This window comes from Tauraco erythrolophus, chromosome 4 (assembly GCF_009769465.1).
Source record: "Tauraco erythrolophus isolate bTauEry1 chromosome 4, bTauEry1.pri, whole genome shotgun sequence".
In the NCBI taxonomy this organism is placed as follows: Eukaryota; Metazoa; Chordata; class Aves; order Musophagiformes; family Musophagidae; genus Tauraco; species Tauraco erythrolophus.
The window spans coordinates 4,820,651-4,840,851 of NC_141468.1; the positions used below are offsets into that span (position 1 = coordinate 4,820,651).

Consider the following 20,201-nt stretch of genomic DNA (forward strand, 5'->3'; position numbering starts at 1 on the left):
TATCTAACCTAAATCTGCCCTCTTTCAGTTTAAATCCATTGCTCTTTGTCCTGTCACTACACACCCTTGTAAAAAGTCCCTCTCCAGCTTTCCTGTAGGCCCCCTTTAGGTACTGGAAGGCTGCAATAAGATCACCCCGGAGCCTTCTCTTCTCCAGGCTGAACAGTCCCAACTCTCTCAGCCTGTCTCAATAGCAGAGGTGCTCCAGCCCTCGGATCGTCTTCGTGGCCTCCTCTGGACTCGTTCCAGCAGCTCCATGTCCTTCTTGTGTTGGGGACCCCAGAGCTGAACGCAGTATTCCAGATGGGGTCTCACAAGAGCAGAGTAGAGGGGCAGAATCCCCTCCCTCAACCTGCTGCCCACGCTCATTTTGTTACAGCCCAGGACACGGTTGGCTTTCTGGGCTGCCAGCGCACATTGCCGGCTCATGTTGAGCTTCTCATCCACCAGCACTCCCAAGTCCTTCTCCTCAGGGCTGCTCTCAATCCATTCTCCACCCAGCCTGTACTTGTGCTTGGGATTGCCCCGACCCACGTGCAGGACCTTGCACTTGGATGACATGCAGATGGTTGTCATCAGCCATTGCAATGGGCTGGACAATTCCCAGTGCTGCAAAACACCCTTTTTTGTAACAAAAAAAAATGATTTTTCAAGCAAAGACAAAAAAAAAAAAAAGAGGCATATTGTCCTCAAGGAATATGGACAGCCTTTTGCAATGGAAAAGAAGTACCGAAGGTCAGGAAGAAAATGAATGGGGTCTCAACACTCATGAGGTAAACCAAAGCAGGATTACTGGGAAAAAAAATAAAAAAGCACTCTAATCTATCTCAGCGTCATGATTCTATGTTCATGCACTTATTTTACATGTTTTCTGGCATCCACCACTGCTGATTTCTCTAACCACATCTGTCTAGCCCAAAATGCTTGCGCTGATCCGTGGTGCTACTTTTACTGCTGCTGCTCTTCAATGATGTGTTGGGCCCACATGCCACACCCAAACAACATAGGAATGGCACAGAAGATGCTCTGGTATCCCAGCTGTGATATCCGCAGTCAAGGTTAGGCTTTAAGGACTAATGAGATGTCCTCGCCTGCCCTGACTTCAGTGGTGATGGGCTCCACCACTGCTACAACATGAGTGAATGAAAAAACTCTCTTTGACCCCAAAATGAACATCTGATTTTCTCAATCACTGTCTTGTCAGCCAGAAAAGATGCATAAATAGCTCATAATGGTGCCATCCTTTTGAGAAACAAACAAGTAGATGTGAAGAAGAACTTTCTCTGACTTTTTTTCTAATAATATTTCTAATTTCTAAAACTTTCTCTGTGCTGGAATAGTTTTGCTACAATCCTTGTCCCTCCAATGACACCTATTATTCCTGTGGGGTTTTCTGAGGGAAAAAATATCCCTTTTCCTTTCTAATTCTATTTTCTCAAATGCCTTTCATTCTTCTTGCCTTTCTCCAGGCTCCAGCATGTGTACATCTTTGTGCAATAGCAAAACTGCCCTGAGCTCAGCAACTACCCCAAATTTTCTATAAAACACTCCAGATAACCTCCCAGAACAGGACGTGCTTTCCTCACAACATCTTTTTTGCTATTGACTCACATTTATCTGCAGGCCATTTACATTTCCTGATCCTTTTTCCAGCCAGGTATGCCACCTGCTGCCTCCTTTCCCCCCTATCACTCATTGCATTTCGTTCTATCGACTTTGGAACCATCCCTTCAGTCGAACAAAATAATTTCTAATTCTCACCCTGACCTCACAAATGTTTGCAAACTCTTCTAGCTTGATATCCTCAACTGTCACCTAAGGGTGTGATTTATCTTAACCAACCTTAGGTGCTGTCATGGTTTAGGCCGATCTGGCAACTAAACTCCACACGACCGCTCTCTCACTCCTTCCGCTGTGAAGCGGAGAGGAGAAAAATGTAATAAAAGGACTGAGGGTGGAGACAAGAACAGAGAAACGGCCACACCGACACCAGGTCAGTGAAGATGGAACGGGACGAGGTGCTGGAGCTGAGTTTCCCCTGCAACCGGTGGCAAGACGGCAGGTGGCCCCCCTGCAGCCAGGGATGGACTCGGTGGAGCAGAGACCCACTCGCGGCCCGTGGAGAAGCCACGTTGGAGAAGAGATGCCTGAGCCTGAGAGAGGTTGTGGAGCAGGGGATGCACGACAAGGTAGAGACGTATCTAGAGTCCATGTGACGACCCACGCCGGAGCGAGTGGCAACAGCTCTCTAAGAATCCGAGGCTGCGGTAAAGCCCACACTGGAGCGATCCTATGGGGAAGGATTGCATCCTGCATTTCTCTCAGATCTCTCAGATCTGTCCACTGGAGCAAGGGAAAAAGGGTGTAAGGACTCCTCCTCCTTTAAGAAAACCAGTTACTTGAGAGGATAAAAAAGAAAACAAAGCCAGATCTTAAAAACAACACCTCCCCACCCCCCTTTCCTTTTCTTCCCGGCTCTACCTCCTCCCCCAGTGGCGTAGGGGGCAGGGAATGGGGGAGTGCAGGTCAGTTCATCCCATGTCGTTACTGTCGCTCCCTCCCCTCTCCTCACTCCCAGGCAAAGCACCTTTTCCGGTTCCTTTGTCCCAACTTAAACAGGGCAATTTGCAGAGGTTCGGACTGGCTCAACCCCAAGGGGGATGGGAGTCCGATCTGGTGGCCAGAACCGGGTCTGACCCGGTTCCGAAACGAGGGAAATCACAGGGCGCAAATCCCCTCTCCTGCTGCCAGAACCCCTTCACACGAACCCAGCACAGGTGCCAGCCTCAGAGCTGTTGCACCTCTTCTCATGCAGCAGTAAACAGCTTTTTGAGCAGCTGGGGGGTTGTCAGGAGGCAGTGCTGCTGCAGAGCTCACATGAGTTATATATTCCCTGCTTATTTATGAGACAGTCACCGGGGAAGCAAGAAAACCCTTCCTCAAGTCAAGATACAGCTGGTCTCCTACCTCCTCCTACCCAGCAGGCCAGCTGTCCTCTCAAAGTAGAGAATGAAACTGGCTTGACATGATTTGTTCTTGTCAGATCCACGTTAGCTGGTTTTTATTACCTTATTGTCCTCTAGGTGCTTATAAAGGGAATGTTTGGTCATTTTTAATAGTATCTTCCTGGCTATCAGAATAAAGCTGGTCAGTCTCTGATTCCCCAGGCTCTTATTCCTGTCCTTATCACAGACAGGGACAGTGGTTGCCCTTCTCCAGTCTTCCAAAAACTCCTCGCCAAGTCCTCTGGCATAACCCCTGAGGAGTCAGGCTTTACTCTGCTCATTCCACAGCTCCTCTTGCACAGGTTTCTTCAGGTCTTTGGATGCATCAAACTTGCCTCCCGTCATCTTTTAACCTGTTCTTGCCCTGCTCCATCTCTGCTCCTGCTGTTTCAAATTAACTTCACTTCCTAGCTGGGCACAGCTAATCCTTTTTTTGAAGGGGGGAAAAAAAAAAAAAAGGAGGTATTTTCTGTGGTTTCCATTATTTGTTTTTTCACCCTCTGAGAACTGACAGATTTACTCCGTCCTTCATTTTCCTCTTGTTTTCACTCATGTACAGAATTGCCTGGATTGGTTTTTGTGTCCTTTGTTACTTGAAACTGTTTTGGTGTCTTGGCTTTTCTGATTTTAAGCTTACACAAATGGCCTAATATTTAAATTACATTTTCTTGGATCTTTATTTTCTTTAATGACTCCTTTATCAATTCCTAGCTCTTAGGAAATCTCTTGCATAACTGCTTACTTGGTTTCCTTTTTCTTACTTCGCTGTTTTGTCAAATGTCATCAATATTTCTCACCAATATTTCTGTCAGATCACAAGGATCAAGGGATAGATTGAAGTAAATCAGCACAAATTTACCAATGCACTGTGACCTCTCCGGACGTTTGTCCAACCAAGGTTAAGGAAAAAGAGAAGGATCTCAGCACTTACCTTCTCTTTTCTGCCATCGCATCTCTGAACAAATAAGGGAGCATATTTACTCTCTGAACTTTCCCACTTGGAAAATAGCTTTGCACCCACTCAGGATAAAATCCACAGCCCTAAAGGAAAATTTCCTTAAGGAAAATGAAGTGTTGAGCTGTGGCACCTGAGGGCACTGACTCAAGATTTGGGTTTAGCTGCCCTGATAGTCACAGCTCACGTTGTATCTTGCCCAGTTTGCAGCTTGCATCATTTGTGACGGGGGGATGCACGCTTTGGGAATGGTGCTGAGTATAAACAGGATCCAGTACATCCCTGGGCATTTGCATAGAGATGGAAAACCCTGGGGAACAAAGCAGGGAGATAGCTGTGGGTATCTTAATGGCCAAAATAATATAGCAGAATTTAGTAGCCAGAGCTTCCAGGCTCCACCTCGGATACAGCCGAGCCTTCTAAGGGCTTTTTGCAGTCAAAATCTGAATATTTTGAAGTGCAAATCATGCTTTTGGTAAAGAAAAGCTGTGATTTCACAGTGGAGTGTGGAGCAGCAGTATCTGCTAAAGCATGTCTGCCTCTTCCTGCAACGAGGGGTGAAATCAAGAGGGTTTTTTTTCTTTATTACCCTCTTATAGCCTGAGTGTTTTCACACATGTGAAGTACTGTGCTCTCTTGTAAATGTATCAGCGCTTGAAAATAGGGCCTCAGATCACTTTGCACTGCTGAATGCAGCAGCAGGGAGAAATCACCGTTAATTGGGCTAACAGGAAAAGGGAGGAGACACAACTGGTTTGAAGAAACCCTTAGGAAAACTTTCCCCTTGTGCCCACAAATGCAACCCACCAATGCCACCTCTTACAGATAATTTGCAGGTTATTCATAGAAAATGAAATTTTGTTTAAGAAATACCGATCTGGTTTAAATGTCTTTTTTTTTTTTTTCCCCCCCTGTGTGTTCACCAATTGCTGTGCTGTACCTGTGCAAATAGAGTCTGAGGCAATTCCCGGGTGGAAAATTACCATCCAGCAACCAATTCTTGAAAGTGGTTCTTTAGCAGCAGCCTAGGAAATTTGAGAAAATACAAAGTGTTAGAGCCTGAGTAAATCTGTGTTAAGTTAGGTATTTGCTTAATAGGGGCTTCCACATACAGTCTGTTGAACTGGCTCATGTAAGAGTACCAACTTGAATATTTGATTTAGAATTTAATATAAAGGCAACTGATTGCAAAACACAAACAGATTTACTAACCCAGGAGAATCAACCTTTTTATGAAACTAACAATTACACATATAAAATCAGCTGAAAACAAGTTAGCAAGATCAAACCTCCAGCCTGCTGGCTGCGCTCATGATTAAACCATGATCACAGTCGGTGAGCTAAACAAACATCTATCAACCTAAAATTCAATTCACCCTCGAGAAAGGGAGGGAGTATTTCTGACGGGGGTTATTTCAGTGGTGTGGAGTCAGCATGTTGGTACCAGGGGATGCACTGGCTCAGCTGAGGGGCTGGAGAAATTCAGCACAGGCACCAACGGGCAGCTGGAGGAGCAAGAAGCCTCCATCCAGCCTGTCTGGCCAGGGCTAACGTCTGCCCAAACTGCCTGGCACCAATGACCACACCAGGACAGGGGATTCCCAAGCCCATATATAACACAATTCCCTCCTGTGTTGTAATCAGGATCTGCTTGGGAAGCAGGCCAGCTCCTGTGGTTTTCTTAAGTGTCTCATAACATTTACTGCTGTTTTTCAGGCCATCGCTCAGAGTCATATGACATGATGAGATTTGCAGCCCGTTTTTGTAACTAAATGCAGGCTCCTACCTCTCTAAGACAAGGAGGAAAACTCGGGTGCGTGACCTCAGTGCTCCCTAAAGACAGCCTCAGATATACTGAAAAGAGAGTGAAAATGAAGCCCGCCCTCTGGCAAAGAGGCTGTAAAGGAGGATGGGTCCAGTATAACACAGAGCAGCAAAAAAAACAGGTTTGAGGCTGCAGTTTGAGGTTCTGACCCCATCAGCAGACTCTGCAATGTCTCAGATCATCTTGCCACAGACCACAGGAATAGGAGCGTAGGGTAATTTGGGTTGGAAAGGACCTGGGGAGGTGTCTGGTCCAGCTTCCTACTTAAAGTAGGGTCAGCTCTGAAATCAGATCAAAGATGCTCAGAGTTTAATCCAGTCTTGAAAACCATCCCTGGAAGTGTTCACGGCCAGGTTGGATGAGGCTTTGGGCAACCTGGTGTAGTGGAGGGTGTCCCTGCCCATGGCAGGGGGGTTGGAACTAGATGATCTTTGAGATCCCTTCCAACCCAAACCATTCTATGGTTCTATGATCTCCAACGACAGAGCCTGTTCAGCCTCGCTGGGCAGCCTGTGTCACTGCTGTCCCAGAGAAAAAGTTTTTCCTGACATTCAGCCAGATCCTCTCTTGTTTCAATTGGTGCCCATTGTTCCTTGTCCTCCCACCATGTACCGCTGGAAGCACCTGGCTCTGTCTTCCTGATGTCCTCCTCAAAGGGATGAGCAGGCTGCCACGGGCTGATCCTAAGCTATCTCATCTCCAACTCCCTCAGCCTCTCTAACCAGGGCAAGTGCTCCATCCCTGAGCATTCTGGGAACTCCCAACCCAGTACTCTCAAACCTCTCAGGGCTGACTCCGTATTCTCCCAGCCCAGCACACCTAAAGCCTTGCTGAGACTATATCTTCACCCCATGCCTGCACCCCGACCCTGCTGTCCGCCCCCACGCCCCAAAACCAGCATCCCCAAAGCCCTGCTGGGGTGATTTCATGTGCCCTCCCCAATTCTCACAAGCCCTGGTGGGACTCACTCCGTCTTCCCCAGCCTAGTACCCCCAGTCCCGCCCGGCAACCCTCCTACCCTTCCTACACTGGTACCCAAAATCCCATCAAGACTACCCCCAGACCAGCATCCCATGCCTTGCCAGGACCCTCTTCAGCTTGGTACCCGAGACTTGCTGGCCCCCTCAATCCAGCCTGGCACCCCAAACCCTGTCAGGACCGCTGCAACATAGCACCCCAAATTCCAGTAGGATCTACCCAACCTAGCATCCCAATACCTGTAAGAATCCCCCATCCCAGCACCCCAAACTTTGCTGGGATTCCCCCAACCCAGCACCTCAAACACTTCCAGGACCCCCTCAGCCCAGCATCCAAAACCCCACCAGGACCCCCACTCACCCTCCCCAGCCCTGCACACCAAACCTCACTGGGACACCCCCAGCCTGGCATCAAAAACCTGGACAGGACCTTCCCATCAGGGCATTCCAAACCCTGCCAGGACTCCCCCAACCTGGCACTCCAAACCTCACCAGGATTTCCCCCAGCCTGGCACCCCAAACCCTGCTGGGACTCTCCCAACCCTGCATCCCAAACCCTGCCAGGACTTCTCCAGCCAGGGCACCCCAAACCCTGCTGGGACTCTCCCAACCCTGCATCCCAAACCTTGCCAGGACTTCTCCAGCCAGGGCACCCCAAACCCTGCTGGGACTTCCCCATCCTGGCACTCCAAGCACCTCTGGACTCCCCCGGCCCAGCATCCCAAACCCCAACAGGACCCTCACCCATCCGGCTCATCACCCTTACCTCCAACTGGACTTCTCCACCCCAGCACCCCAAACCTTACCACAACTTCCCCAACCCGACACCTCAGTCCCCGATGGGACCCCCCCATCCCCATCCCCATCCTCATCCTCAGTCCCATCCCCATCCTCATCCTCATTCCCATCCCCATCCTCATCCTCATTCCCATCCCCATCCTCATACTCAACCCCATCCTCATTCCCATCCCCATCCTCGCACTTAGCCTCGTCCCCATCCTCATCCTCATCCCATCCTCACTCCCATCCCCATCCTCGCACTTAGCCCCATCCTCATCCTCATCCTCACACTCAACCCCATCCCCATCCTCACACTCAACCCCGTCCCCATCCTCACACTCAACCCCGTCCCCATCCTCATCCTCATCCCATCCTCATCCTCACACTCAACCCTATCCTCATCCCCATCCTCATCCTCACACTCACCCTAATCCCCATCCTCATCCTAATCCTCAACCCCATCCCCATTCCCATCTGCACACTCACACTCAACTCCATCCCCAATCCCAACCCCAACCCCAATCCTAATCCCAATTCCAACCCCAATCCCAATCTCAATCTCAATCCCAATCCCAACCCCAATCCCAACCCCAACCCCATCCCCAGTCCCAATCCCAACCCCAACCCCAACCCCAATCCCAATCCCAATCCCAATCCCAACCCCAACCCCAACCCCAACCCCAACCCCAACCCACCCCTGCCGGGCCCACCCCCGCCCCGCCCCGCCCCGCCCCTGCCCCCGGGTGTGGCCGCCGCCGGCGGGGGGCGGGCGGGGGGAGGCGGCGGCTCGGGGCCGCCTTTGTGCGCTGCGGGGCCGCCGACCTCCGCTCCGCTCCGCTCCCCCCGCCATGGCCGCCCCCCGCCCGGCGCACGGCTGCGGCAGCGGCGCGTTGCTGGGGCGCTTCGGCGTGTTGCTGCAGGCGCTGCTCGCCCTCTGCGCCTTCAGCACCCTCATGCGTGAGTACCGGGGGGTGCGCGGCCGGCCGGGGGCCTCTGCCCGCGGGGGTGGCCGCTGGGCACCGCCGTTACCTGCGGCGGGCTCCGGCCAGCGCTGCGCGGGGCTTCGGGCACCCGGTTACTTACGGGCGCCCAGTTCTGTGGGACCGACCTGTAGGATTTGGGGCGGTGGGTGCCGCGGTCCTGAGCCGGCGGTTGAGGCGCCAGATGCTCCTTCCTCAAACTCGTGTTGCCAGCCTTAATTAATCTGGGGATAACGAAGCACCGCGGAACCGCAGCTCTCGTCTGTTCAAACTGGTGCCGCTTCCACCCGCTTCGAAATTGCCGTGGAGAGTGAAAACTGGTGGTGGAACCCGGGGATTTATGAGGAAGAAGCTGCCGAAAATGGATGGGGCGGGTGTTGGCTCCAGCGCTGCTTGGTTGGAGCGGTAGTGCCCTTAGTTGCGTGGTGGTGTTTTGTTTGACTTTGCCCAAGCTGTAAAGTTTTGAGAGGCTGGGGAAGGGAGGCTACTGGGAGAATGTGTTTTGCTGGTGACTGCGAAGGGGTGGTAGTGAGAGAAAGGAGCTGAGAAAAAGTGGGGAACACTAATACTGAAAGATTCGAGAAAACCGACTGTTTTGTGCTGCAGCTGCCTTTTACTCGGAGCATCGTGTGTGTTGCTTCTCCTTAGGGTGAAGGGGCTCAACACGAGTTGAGTAACATGCCAGGACTTGATCTGTTTTCCTTGTTTAAAAGCCTGTGGCGACGGTGAACTAAAACTTCCAAGTTTTCTTGCTAAGTAGCTGCAGATTTTGAGGCTCACTTGTCCCTCTCTGCCTGCTGGAAACCACTTACAAAGGCTCCAGTGCTGCGGTTAAATCCGAGCTGCCAGGGAAAACTGCAACAAGTTCTTCCCGAGATAACTGATAGCTTTTTTCCAGCTGGAGCAGCCCAGTTGCAACACTTGACTGCTTGTGTTTCACCAAATACTGGCAGTAAGACTAGATTCATTTTGTGTGTCTGTTCCCCTTAGTGATGTCCACATCTGAGTTAATTGTCCCATAAAATTAAGGACATCAGTTAATCCTATCAAAATACTTCTGTGGATGAAGGCTGAGTAACCCCTGCTAGCAAATCATCAGCCCTGGGCCAACTGTTCTCCCTCTGGTGCAAGGGCTAATGTTTCCTTGAACATTGACAACCTCTTGGTTAATGAGGAGAAACCGAAAGCTGATCCTGTGTGGTTTCGTTGTGAATCCACTCAATGACTAAAGCTGTGAAGGAAACCACTGGCTGGGACCCCAAAAGCAGACGTGTTTACAGTTCTGGGACCTCAACCGCAGGACCTTCTCTGGCTGCAGCTGGGCTGGTGGTCTCTAATTCACTCCAGCTGTTGCTTATCTGTGCCCCCATTCACACACTCCCAGCTGGAGGCTTCCTCAGATCTGCTCTTGGGGCTGTTTCTATGCAGACTTCTAACCCACGACGGTTGTGGTGGGCTTACGAATGACTTCACGTTAGGCAGTAACTTGTTTTGAAGCGGCTTTTGGGCTATTCTTGATAGAACAAGAGGAAATGGGCATAAGCTTAGTCAGGGGAGATTCAGGTTGGATGTTAGGAAGCATTTCTTCCCTGAAAGGGTTGTCAGCCACTGGAATAGGCTGCCCAGGGAGGTGGTTGAGTCCCCATCCCTGGATGTGTTTAAGAATAGGGTGGATGATCTACTTGAGAATATGGTTTAATGGGGATTAGGGATGGTTGGACTCGATGATCTCTAAGGTCTTTTCCAACCTAGAAATCTATGAAATCTATGAAATCTATTCGTGCGGCCAGTTCAGTTGGCAGCCTCCTGGGGGGAAAAATGTTCCAGCAGCTGGGAGGTGTGGGAACCTCTACAGCTGGTGGTAATGTGTATGTAGAGTCAGAAACGTTCCTGAGAACCTTGATCACATCTTCACTCCATCCAGCCAAGCGTCAAGTTGGGCAATCCCAGCTGGATGACTACCTCATCTAGATCTTGGAGCACTACTGTCACTGGAGTCAGCATCAGCCTTTCTTTGGTACTTCTTCCTTCAGTGCTGTGACATTCCTGAGTGTGTATTTCTGTCGTTGGTATGTCTGTGATTTCTGTTTTAATGGGATGTTGCAGGCCACCTTGCTCAGTCTTAGAGGTCAATATGTGGAAATTCAATTCCTATCTGAACCCAAGACCAATACACCTTAGCTATAGGAGCATTCGAATTTGAATAGATAAGATTTCCAGATTGTGCAGACACTGCTGAGCACTTGGAAACATCTAGAAGAACTTGGACTAACAGTAATGTGGTGTTCTGCAAAGTTTCGCAGATGCGTGTGCATGGGATGTGCTCACAGAGTATGTACATCCACCATATAGGTCCTGAGTAAGGCCCATTGCAGGAAGGATAATGTATATGTTGTTATCAGAAGAGTTTGTGTCCTTGAATTTCTCTCTCTTGGAGCTGTGAAAAGACTGTCTCCTGCCAATCTGGTGGGAGAACCCAACAGAGGAGGAAGTCAGTCTTGGATGGTTGTCTGAGTTGATGCTCCATGTCCAGCGTGTGTCTGGGTTGTAGGAAGCACAGCTCATATGCAGTCCTGGAAGAGAATATAGTGGCAAAATGGAGCTGTCACCTATGGTTTCAAGTTTTATTGCAACAGCCCACTAGGTTTCTTGAGGCCAGTTTAGCCTGTTGAAAAGACTACAAAAAAGGTCAATTTAGAGCAAAAGTTTAGGGCAGCAGAGGGAATACTTGTTTCCCTGTAATGGGATGAGTGGGATGGTTGCTCCCCATTGCTGTGGGGTACATGAAATGGGTCTTTCATGTGATGAAAACAGAATGATAGAATGGTTTGGATTGGAAGTGATCTTAAAGATCAACTGGTTCCAACACCCTTTAGTGTGGTTATGTTAGTCTGGCCCATTACCATGAGTAATAATGATGACAGAGTTCGTTTGAGCCTCCAAATCTTGCATTTCCAGCAAGAAGGTCTTTATGGCTGTAGTTGAGCCTAACTCCAGTGTGGTCCAGGCTTTGCTCTGGGTGCAGCTTTACCTCGTTTGGTAATCAAATGAAAATGGTTTGTTATCCTTCCCACCTGTCTGCAGCGGCTTTGGAGGTGCTTTGGCTGTAAGGAAGTTGCTCCAAGAACTAAGACACACTTGAAAGAAGAGACCGTAAAGCCCAGCAGCTCTGTGCGTGTGGCAATCCAGTTTCCAGTGCAAGAACTTGCCCTTGGGGAGGTCACGAGGTGGAGGAGCGTGAATGATTGTGCAGTCCCATCTGAAGCAGTTTTTAATGCTCTGCCTTGATCATCACTCAGCTGAGTGGAAAAAGCACGTTCCAGTTATCTCAGCTGCAGATGCTGGGTGTGATTTGGGGTTGAGTCCCTGTTGTTGCTGCTATTGAAGTTTAAAACTCTTTTTTTTTTTTTTTTTTTTAGGTTGTAGACTAGCAAAACTTATCCAGATTTGCAACCTGGATGGCAAAACCCTTTGATATGGGGGAGATCTTGTGTAGAAATTTTAGCTGTAGCCACACTTGTGGATTAACTGGAGTAAAAGAGAAACAGGTTTTGGGAGTTAAAGGGTCTTTTTCTCCACTGTAAATAGAAAAAACTTTTCTTGAAGCTAGTATACTTGTTTTCTACCCCACCACAAACAGTGTGGAGGACATCTAAGAACATTTATTTCTCTTCCAACTTCCCCTCCTCCTGAAACTCTCTTGGCAGCCTTCTGAGCTCCTGGGTGAGAGGTTTTGTGGCACTTGTGCTGCAGATGTCAAAATAGACTTAGCTCTTGGAGAGAGTTCGTACTGCCAGGCAAGGAGTCTTTACTGGGCTGAGCTCCATAGCACTCTTCACACAGTGAAACCTGGTTTCCAGCTTGACTTTTGAAAAATATCTTGATCCTGCCTCATATGACAGCAGCATCCCTTGATCTCCTCTTCCTCATCGCTGCTGGATGTGTTTTTCCAGCACATCTTGCCTTGAGCTTAGCTTAAGAAGGCAGAGCTGTTTGTGGTTGGGATGCTGGTGCTGACCCTGCAGGCAGGGCTCGGTGATGGAGGTGTACTGTTAGCAAGCAGGGTGATTGTTTTATGCTCTAGTCCAAGTAGCTTGTCCTGAGGCAGGACCACAGAATAGGAATTTGCCAGATTGACTGTAGAAGAAGTGGTGGCTCTTGACTGTGGTGGAAAATCCATGGTAAAGAATAGAAGTATCGCCACATTGCTGGTGTTTTCCTGGTCCCCATGGACTTAAACACCTGACCTTCCAGTACATTTTTCTCCAGGATGGTGGGTAATGGGTTAGTGAAAATGGGAAAACAACATCCCAGTGTATGGGAGCATCCGAACTTTGAAAGGGATTGGTGGAAGCTGTGGTACTCACCTCCATCAGATAAATCAAACTTAAGCAACCTTTTGTGACTTTTTAGTAGGCCAGGGGTAATGGTTTTAAACTAAAGGAGAGTAGGTTCAGACTGGATATAAGGAAGATATTTTTTACAATGCAGGTGGTGAGACACTGGCACAGGTTGCCCAGAGAGGTGGTAGATGCCCCGTCCCTGGAAACATTCAAGGTCAGGTTGGATGGGGCTCTGAACAACCTGATCTAGTTGCAGATGGCCCTCCTCATGGCACAGGTCTTGGACTAAATGACCTTTAAAGGTCCCTTCCAACCCAAACCACTCTATGATGCTGCCCCAGTGCTAAGTTCAGTTTTTCTTCTGCTTCAGTACATCTGAAAACTGGCTGAGCTTGAAAACGTACGTTGTGCTTTGTAAGCTGGAGGGTCCGTGCAGCACTTGATGTGCTTTGTTAAGCTGAGCGTGGCTTTCTACAAAGCTTTTGAATTTCAGCTGTTGACTACGTTGACCTCTTCTTGGAAGTCACCTCTTGAACAGCTGAACCGAGCAGTGAAAGCTGTGTGCTAAGCGAGGAGTGTGAGGTTCCTGGCTGCTGAAGGAGCATGTGGGTTGGGTGAGCTGAGAAATGAGCTGGCAAACTAGAACCGCCTGAAAAGTCATCTGTAAGCCCAGGGCTGCGCAGTGCCTTGTGCCTTGCTCAACTGGTTCTGCAACGTGATGAACAATTGATATTCTAGGTGACTTTGTACGAAAAAACTTATAGGGAATCTAGTCTTCTGTAATTAAGAGATGGAGCAAGTAATGCTTCACGGAGGAGTCTGTTAAACTTCCAGCTGTTTGTTTTTTTTAACAGTATTTGTGAGAAAACTGTATGGCAAACAGACTTTCAGTTGAAGTACCAGCCCAGTTGCATGACTTAATTCTTCAGGTGTTGTTCTCTTAGTGCTCTTAAGATAAAGCATTCCTTGTTTAAACTCCATTTTTTCAAAGGAGTGACCTGAAATCTAGTGATGGTTTATGTGGAGAGAGTCACTACTGCCTCCCCCAAGGTGGAGTTAAATAAAATACTCTGCATTTGAGCTAGAGCCTATCCCAAATCCAGGTTTCCTATAAGATCTACTATGTCATCAAATAATACGCCCTGTTCTCCTTGTGTGAAGCATGACTAATGGTTGCTATCTCAAAACTATGGTTTATGACCACCTGGCACTTGGTTATAATGATGCCATGGGCTAGAAATAAGATACACAGCATAGCGTTCAAAACTGAGAACCATACCAAAGTACTGCATGGTGTTCACTCGGACAGTTAACGTGTCCAGATGGATGAATGTTCCATCTGGAGTTCTTGGTATGTCTCTGCAGGGTGGATGATGGGGAAAGTGGTGCTGCTCTGTGGGTTCCAGAGCTTCCCTTGTGTCAGACCTGCAGATGATTCTGGATTTGTAGAGGGAGTGGGAATAGATGGGTTAAGCAACGTCAGGAACTTCACAAGAAAGGGGAGAGGAGCAACTGTTAGGTGGGATCTCAGGAAGGAGGGATCATAGAATCATAGAATGGTTTGAGTTGGAAGGGACCTCAAAGATCAACTAGTTCTAACCCTCCTACCATGGGCAGGGACACCCTCCACTACACCAGGTTGTTCAAAGCCTCACTCAACCTGGCCTTGAACACTTTCAGGGATGGGGCATTCAAAACTCTTCTAGGCAACCTGTTCCAGTGTTTCACCACCCTCAATGTAAAAAATTTTTTTCCTTGGACCTAATCTAAATCTCCCCTCTTTCAGTTTAAAGCCATTGCCCCTTGTCCTATCACTACATGCCCTTGTAAAAAGTCCCTCTCCAGCTTTCTTGTAGGCCCCTTTAGGTACTGGAAGGCTGCTAGAAGGTCTCCCTGGAGCCTTCTGTTCTCGAGGCTGAACAACCCCAACTCTTTCGGCCTGTCTTCATAGCAGAGGTGTTCCAGCCCTCAGATCATCTTTGCGGCCCTCCTCTGGACACTCTCCAGCAGCTCCATGACCTTCTTGTGTTGCAGTCTCCAGAGCTGAACGCAGTACTGCAGGTGAAGTCTCATGAGAGCAGATGTCTAAGTCTTTTTTATTTTTTTTTTGGGGGCTAGGAAAAAACAGAACTATTTCTTTTTCGTGTGATCCACCACCATCAACCTGGGAGCTCGAATGTGTGGCACTGTGAAGGACTTCGCACAGGGCCATTGATCCAGCAGCAGGTTCCTGAGTGCCTGCTGTCCATGTGTGCTCTTCTTGCAACTCAGAGCCCTTGAACCCAGACTAAACTCTTCTTATTTGAAAGACACTACAGAGTAGTCCAGCAGTAGTTGGGTACCTTCAGTAGGAGCTAGTTCAATGGATATACTTCCCTGCTGCCTCGTGTCTTGCAGACCCGGAGGTAACCTAGAGTATGTCCTCCATTCCTATTCCTTCCTTAAAGTGTCCCCTCTGGCAGTCTTGCTACAGGTACTTGTGTTCTTGAAGCATGGATACAAGGGTATTTGGGAGGGAATGACTAAACACACGTCGTGCAGACTAGAGGATGTAAGTCAGTAGCAGTCTGCCTCCTAAAAACCACCGACAGGACTTCTGCTGCTCCTGGAACCGATGGAGCTGTATGTTTTGAGCCTTTCCAGCCCGGGCACGTGCTTGTCTTGCAAGCAGCGTGTTGGCCGCTCTCCGCAAACGGCGGCTGCTGCTTCCTCCCATTGTGTCCCGGGTCGAGCTGTCTGAGTAGCTGCATGCTCGGGCTAAGAATAGTGCAGACCCCAGGGTTTTGGCCTCTGTATCCTGCATCTTGGCTTCTTTCCTGCCTGGGGCTTGGAAAAAGCCTGGGAAAGGGTGTGTCCTTCAAAAAGAGGTTGAAATGTGTTATTGGAGACTATGCTGCCTATAAATAACGTGAAGGTTGGGCAGGGGAAGAGTTTCTCTTTCCTCCCTGGTACAGTAGTTCTGAGTCCTCTTCTGCAAAGGCCAGAAGTAAAGTCCTGACCCTCTTGCTTGTGTGATGGTGCCACAGAGATGCACCTTTCTCTTTAAAGCAGGTGACAGCCTAACTGGTTCTGGGCGTTGAAACCTTTTATTCTTGGTGGACCGTTCATAATTTAGGTGTATTAATGGTGCAGCACCTTCTCTGAGTGCTTCTAATATCTGGTTCGTTTTCAGTATCCACTCTTTAGGACCTGTCGCTGAGCTTGGTGGGGTCAGGCTTGCATCTCCTGTAAATCAAATCATAAAACCTTTGTCCAAGTTGACAACTCACTTCCAAACCTCAACTTTTGAATCCTTTGGTTGATTGCAGTAAGATTTGTCAAGGAGATGGTCTGACTTTCAGACAAGCACACCTAAGCTTCTCCTAGAGATATGTTTCCCCCTTTAATTTCGTAGAAACCTTACTTAGGAGCTTGTTTTGCTAATCAACAGATAGTTGCAACTGCACCTAATTCTGCCTGGATTAAGGTTTTTAATTCCAAATGGGATAAAAGGCACCTGTGCAGACATACACATCTACAGTGGAGCTGTCTGAATGCAACGTAGGGTCAATGGATGCGGGGGAGGACACTGCACATGGGAGTGCTCCACCATGAATGGAGTGAGGAACAGCACAAGGGAATTGGGTGGCTGCTGCCATCCTTGTCTTATTATAATAATCAGAGAATTTGTTTAGAAGCAAAAGTAGACTGTGGGACAGCGTTGCTGCAGACTCGGGTAACTTCAGGGAACTATATGTGACCAGGACAGGCAAAGCTGTCCCCTTTCTGCTGTGTCAAGAAAACACCATAATAAATGTCTGCCTCTTATTAGTATGAAAAAAAAAAGTGAGAATGGCTGTCATTGAGCTTTTATTTTCTAATTTTCTGACTGTTTACAGATCTATAATGAAAGACTCTCCTCCTAAACATTTTAGTATTTTATTTGTTTTTTTTACATTTCACAGGTTCTTATTCAGATGTCCGTCTTCTACCCAGCCTGGTGACCCTCGGGGAATTTCAAGTGTATATGATCTTTATTGTCCTTGACTGAAGAGGAAGGGCCTGGGAGTATTTTGTTTCCTGCCCTGCCCTTTGTCAGCCATGGGCAGGGTATGTCTGTCAAATTGTCACTCATCTTCCTTCTCTTTTGTTTAACTTCATGGCCTTTTGTCTGCAGTAACTGGAGCCAAGTAGGGAGTGGTAACTTAGGAGGACACCAACTCAAAAAGGCAGGCTGTCATCTCAGGGGTGCTTTGCTCCTGTTTAATGGGATAGACCTGGGTCCTCTTCTCCTGACCCTTCTAGAAGCATCTTCTTCCCACCTGCCCAGCCTTTTCCTTGAATGCTTTGGACCACGTGGCAAGTCTAAACGGTCACACGGTGCTTCACCTCCACACAGCGGCATGGCTGTGTGCTTCAGGTTGGGACTTCCTGAGGCTTCCTTTTGTTGTTCTTGAGGACTGTCTTTGAAGCCTTTCTGAAGGGAATGCATTTCTACAGTGTGAACTATTTTACTGCTGACATCCACCTACTTTACTGTTAATTTAAATTTAAACGGAGTAATTCAGGATCAGATTGCAATAGGTTCAGTGCAGGGTTGGGTTCTGCAAGAACCACCTGGATGAGCAGTCTCCATCTCCCTCTGTTTAGCAGCTTTTTTCCATGGTGCTTGCTCTGGCATCCTGCCCTGTTACGAGACCTTCAGCTGTGAACATGGTGTGTTCAGCTTTACTTCACCCAGCATCTCCTGTCCACCTGTGCTGTCTTGTGGCAGCAGTACCCACTGCTGGGTGGTTTTGCGCTGTCAGAGAGGTAGTTGACTTGACACAGCTCCCTCATTTGCTGTTCTTCAGAACACAAGTAGCTCTGCTTTGTGATAAAAGGGACAACTTGGCATGCCATCAACACTAGTTAGGACTCACCTCAAACATGCTGCCAACATACGGCCTTTACACCAGAGGAAAAGTGAGTTGAGGCTGATTTCTCAGGCTTCCCTGCTTGAAGACAACACCGAAGCAATTGTTCCCAACCTGCACTCGGCTTTGAGGTTCATTGCTTCTTTTAGACTTCAAAGATTTTTTTGCAGCCTTCCGGTACTTAAAGGGGGCCTACAGGAAAGCTGAGGAGGGACTTTTTACAAGGGTGTGTAGTGATAGGACAAGGGACAATGGATTTAAACTGAAAGAGGGGAGATTTAGATTAGATCTAAAGAAGAAATTCTTCACTCTGAGGGTGGTGAGGCACTGGAACAGGTTGCCCAGAGAAGTTGTAGATGCCCCATCCCTGGAAGTGTTCAAGGCCAGGTTGGATGAGGCTTTGGGCAACCTGGTGTAGTGGAGGGTTTCCCTGCCCATGGCAGGGGGGTTGGAACTAGATGATCTTTGAGGTCCCTTCCAACTCTAACCATTCTATGATTCTATGATTTGCCCAAAAGTGTGCCTGTACTTCCACTGGTGTTTTCTTCCCCTTAGAAAGATTTGGGGACAGAATCTAAAGGTTCCTGTGACTTTTACTTCATACGTTACCAGGACTAATTTCCTTTTTAGTGATGGTGTCAAGAGGCACGAAGTGAGATTGAGAGACCTTACTGTGTGTGTATAGCATGCTTGCAAAGACTTAGATAGCAGTGACTAGCATGTGGGTCCGTGAGGAGCAAAAGCATGCCAGAAAGGTGGGTGACCTGTGCAGAGTTAAAATAATGAATGCTGTGGCTGGTAGCGCTCTTGGGAAGACAAATTCCTGTTGTCTTCTGGTGTATACCCAGTACATGCTGGTCTTGTTTTTAATCTGGTTGAATGGGCGTTCTCCCCCATTTTGCACAGGTCTGTGTGCACTAAACTGAATTTTTAATTGGTTGTCGGTGCTAGAACTTAAATATCACATTTCTTGTTTGCTTGACACATGCATAAGCCTACACAACTTTTAAAATAAATCTGAAAGGTGGTCTGATCTGTCTGAGCTATGGTAGCAAAACCATGCCTACAGCTGGTGGAAAACTGAGTTGACACCAGTGAGCGGAGACACGTTTTGAGAAGAGCAAGGGAGACTACAGCCTTTTTCCAACCCCAGCCAGCTGAGCTTGTGGCTGTGCGCGCCATGGCTTGGCTTTCTGCAGGGCTTGGAAGAGGAGAGAGACACTTTGCAGTTACCGCTCAGCCTGTTGCTCCAGAGCCCTACTTGTGCTCCCAAAACAAATAAGAAAAAATAAAAACAGTGCTGCTTCAAAGAGGACTTCATCAGATCCTTGAGTTTTCAAAGACCTGGTGCTACTTCTATGAGGATTTAACATCACTCCTAACCTCTGGGTCACAGCTACCAAACCACTCTGCTGCCTGTTTAAGCTCTGGTAATCTTGGCTGGGTTTCTGCTTTAATTTGGAGACAGCCTGCTGCAGCTCTGCACAGTAAATGCCCTATTAAGCAGTTAATTATTTCTCTATAATACTAGCTTTTATCTTTAATACAACAGTTTGACTGTCTCTGATAATTACACAGTCTTGGATAACTCTCTTAAATCTAATGAGGCATGACAAGCTGTGTTCAACAAGGCACCACACCATTAACTTCTTACCTCTTACTTGTCATCTTATCACACTGAATTACTGTATTTCTAGCCTGAGTGGCTGTGGATACATAACATGTCACTTCTTATTAAGACAATAATGAAAATCATCCCTGGTGCTCTCGTGGTTGGGCTAGTGGTCAGCTGGCTGACCTGGTGGCCTGCAGACCTCTCCAACAGCTTCTCTGCAGCATCATGCTCTTTGCCCCATGAGCTGTGCAAGCTTGTTGAGTTCAATTTAAATACTTCTGGCGGTTCAGATAGCTTGGTTGGTCTGTAGGTCTCTTGCTTGGGGGTGGGTGAAGTGCAAATGGCCCTTTGAAGGGTATTGGTGATGACAGACTTTCTTTGTGCTGATGGAAGTCATTGCTGCAGGGATATCTCGTGATGGGATACAGCTGGGTAAGGGAAACCAGGCTGTTTTTCTGGACAGGGATAGGACACAAACTGCTGCAGTAATGCCTGGTGTAACTTAACATGACTGCTGCTTTGTTACTCGTTAACAGCAATAGCAGATCAGGTCTGGTTTTCTGTGGGTTTGAGAGTGGCACCAAAAACTTGCATGTGCCTGACTTGAAGTCCTGGGCTTGCAAGAATCATCTTTTCGTATATCGCCCTGTCGCCTTGCCAGTAAAAGTAGTACAAAGTTGTACTTCTAAGATGTTGAGGCTCCTGGCAGGGAGGTTCTGCTTCCTTCCAGGCTGGACCAGGAAGGTGTTTCCCAGGGGAATGATCCCAGGCTGTCCCTTGGGGCAGATGGTAGGGCTCCAGCTGGCAGGCCGAGTGCTGAAGTACA

The 20,201-nt window shown here is 48.3% G+C and overlaps 1 protein-coding gene across 1 annotated transcript in view; it reads left to right on the forward strand.

The window, feature by feature from the left end:
* The first annotated feature begins 8,390 nt into the window (after positions 1-8,390).
* Positions 8,391-20,201, forward strand: part of LOC104379846 (store-operated calcium entry regulator STIMATE) — a 36,795-nt gene continuing 24,984 nt past the window's right edge. The window contains exon 1 of the mRNA XM_086610828.1: positions 8,391-8,499. Coding sequence (XP_086466954.1) covers positions 8,391-8,499 — 109 coding nt within the window. The remainder of the gene's footprint in view (positions 8,500-20,201) is intronic.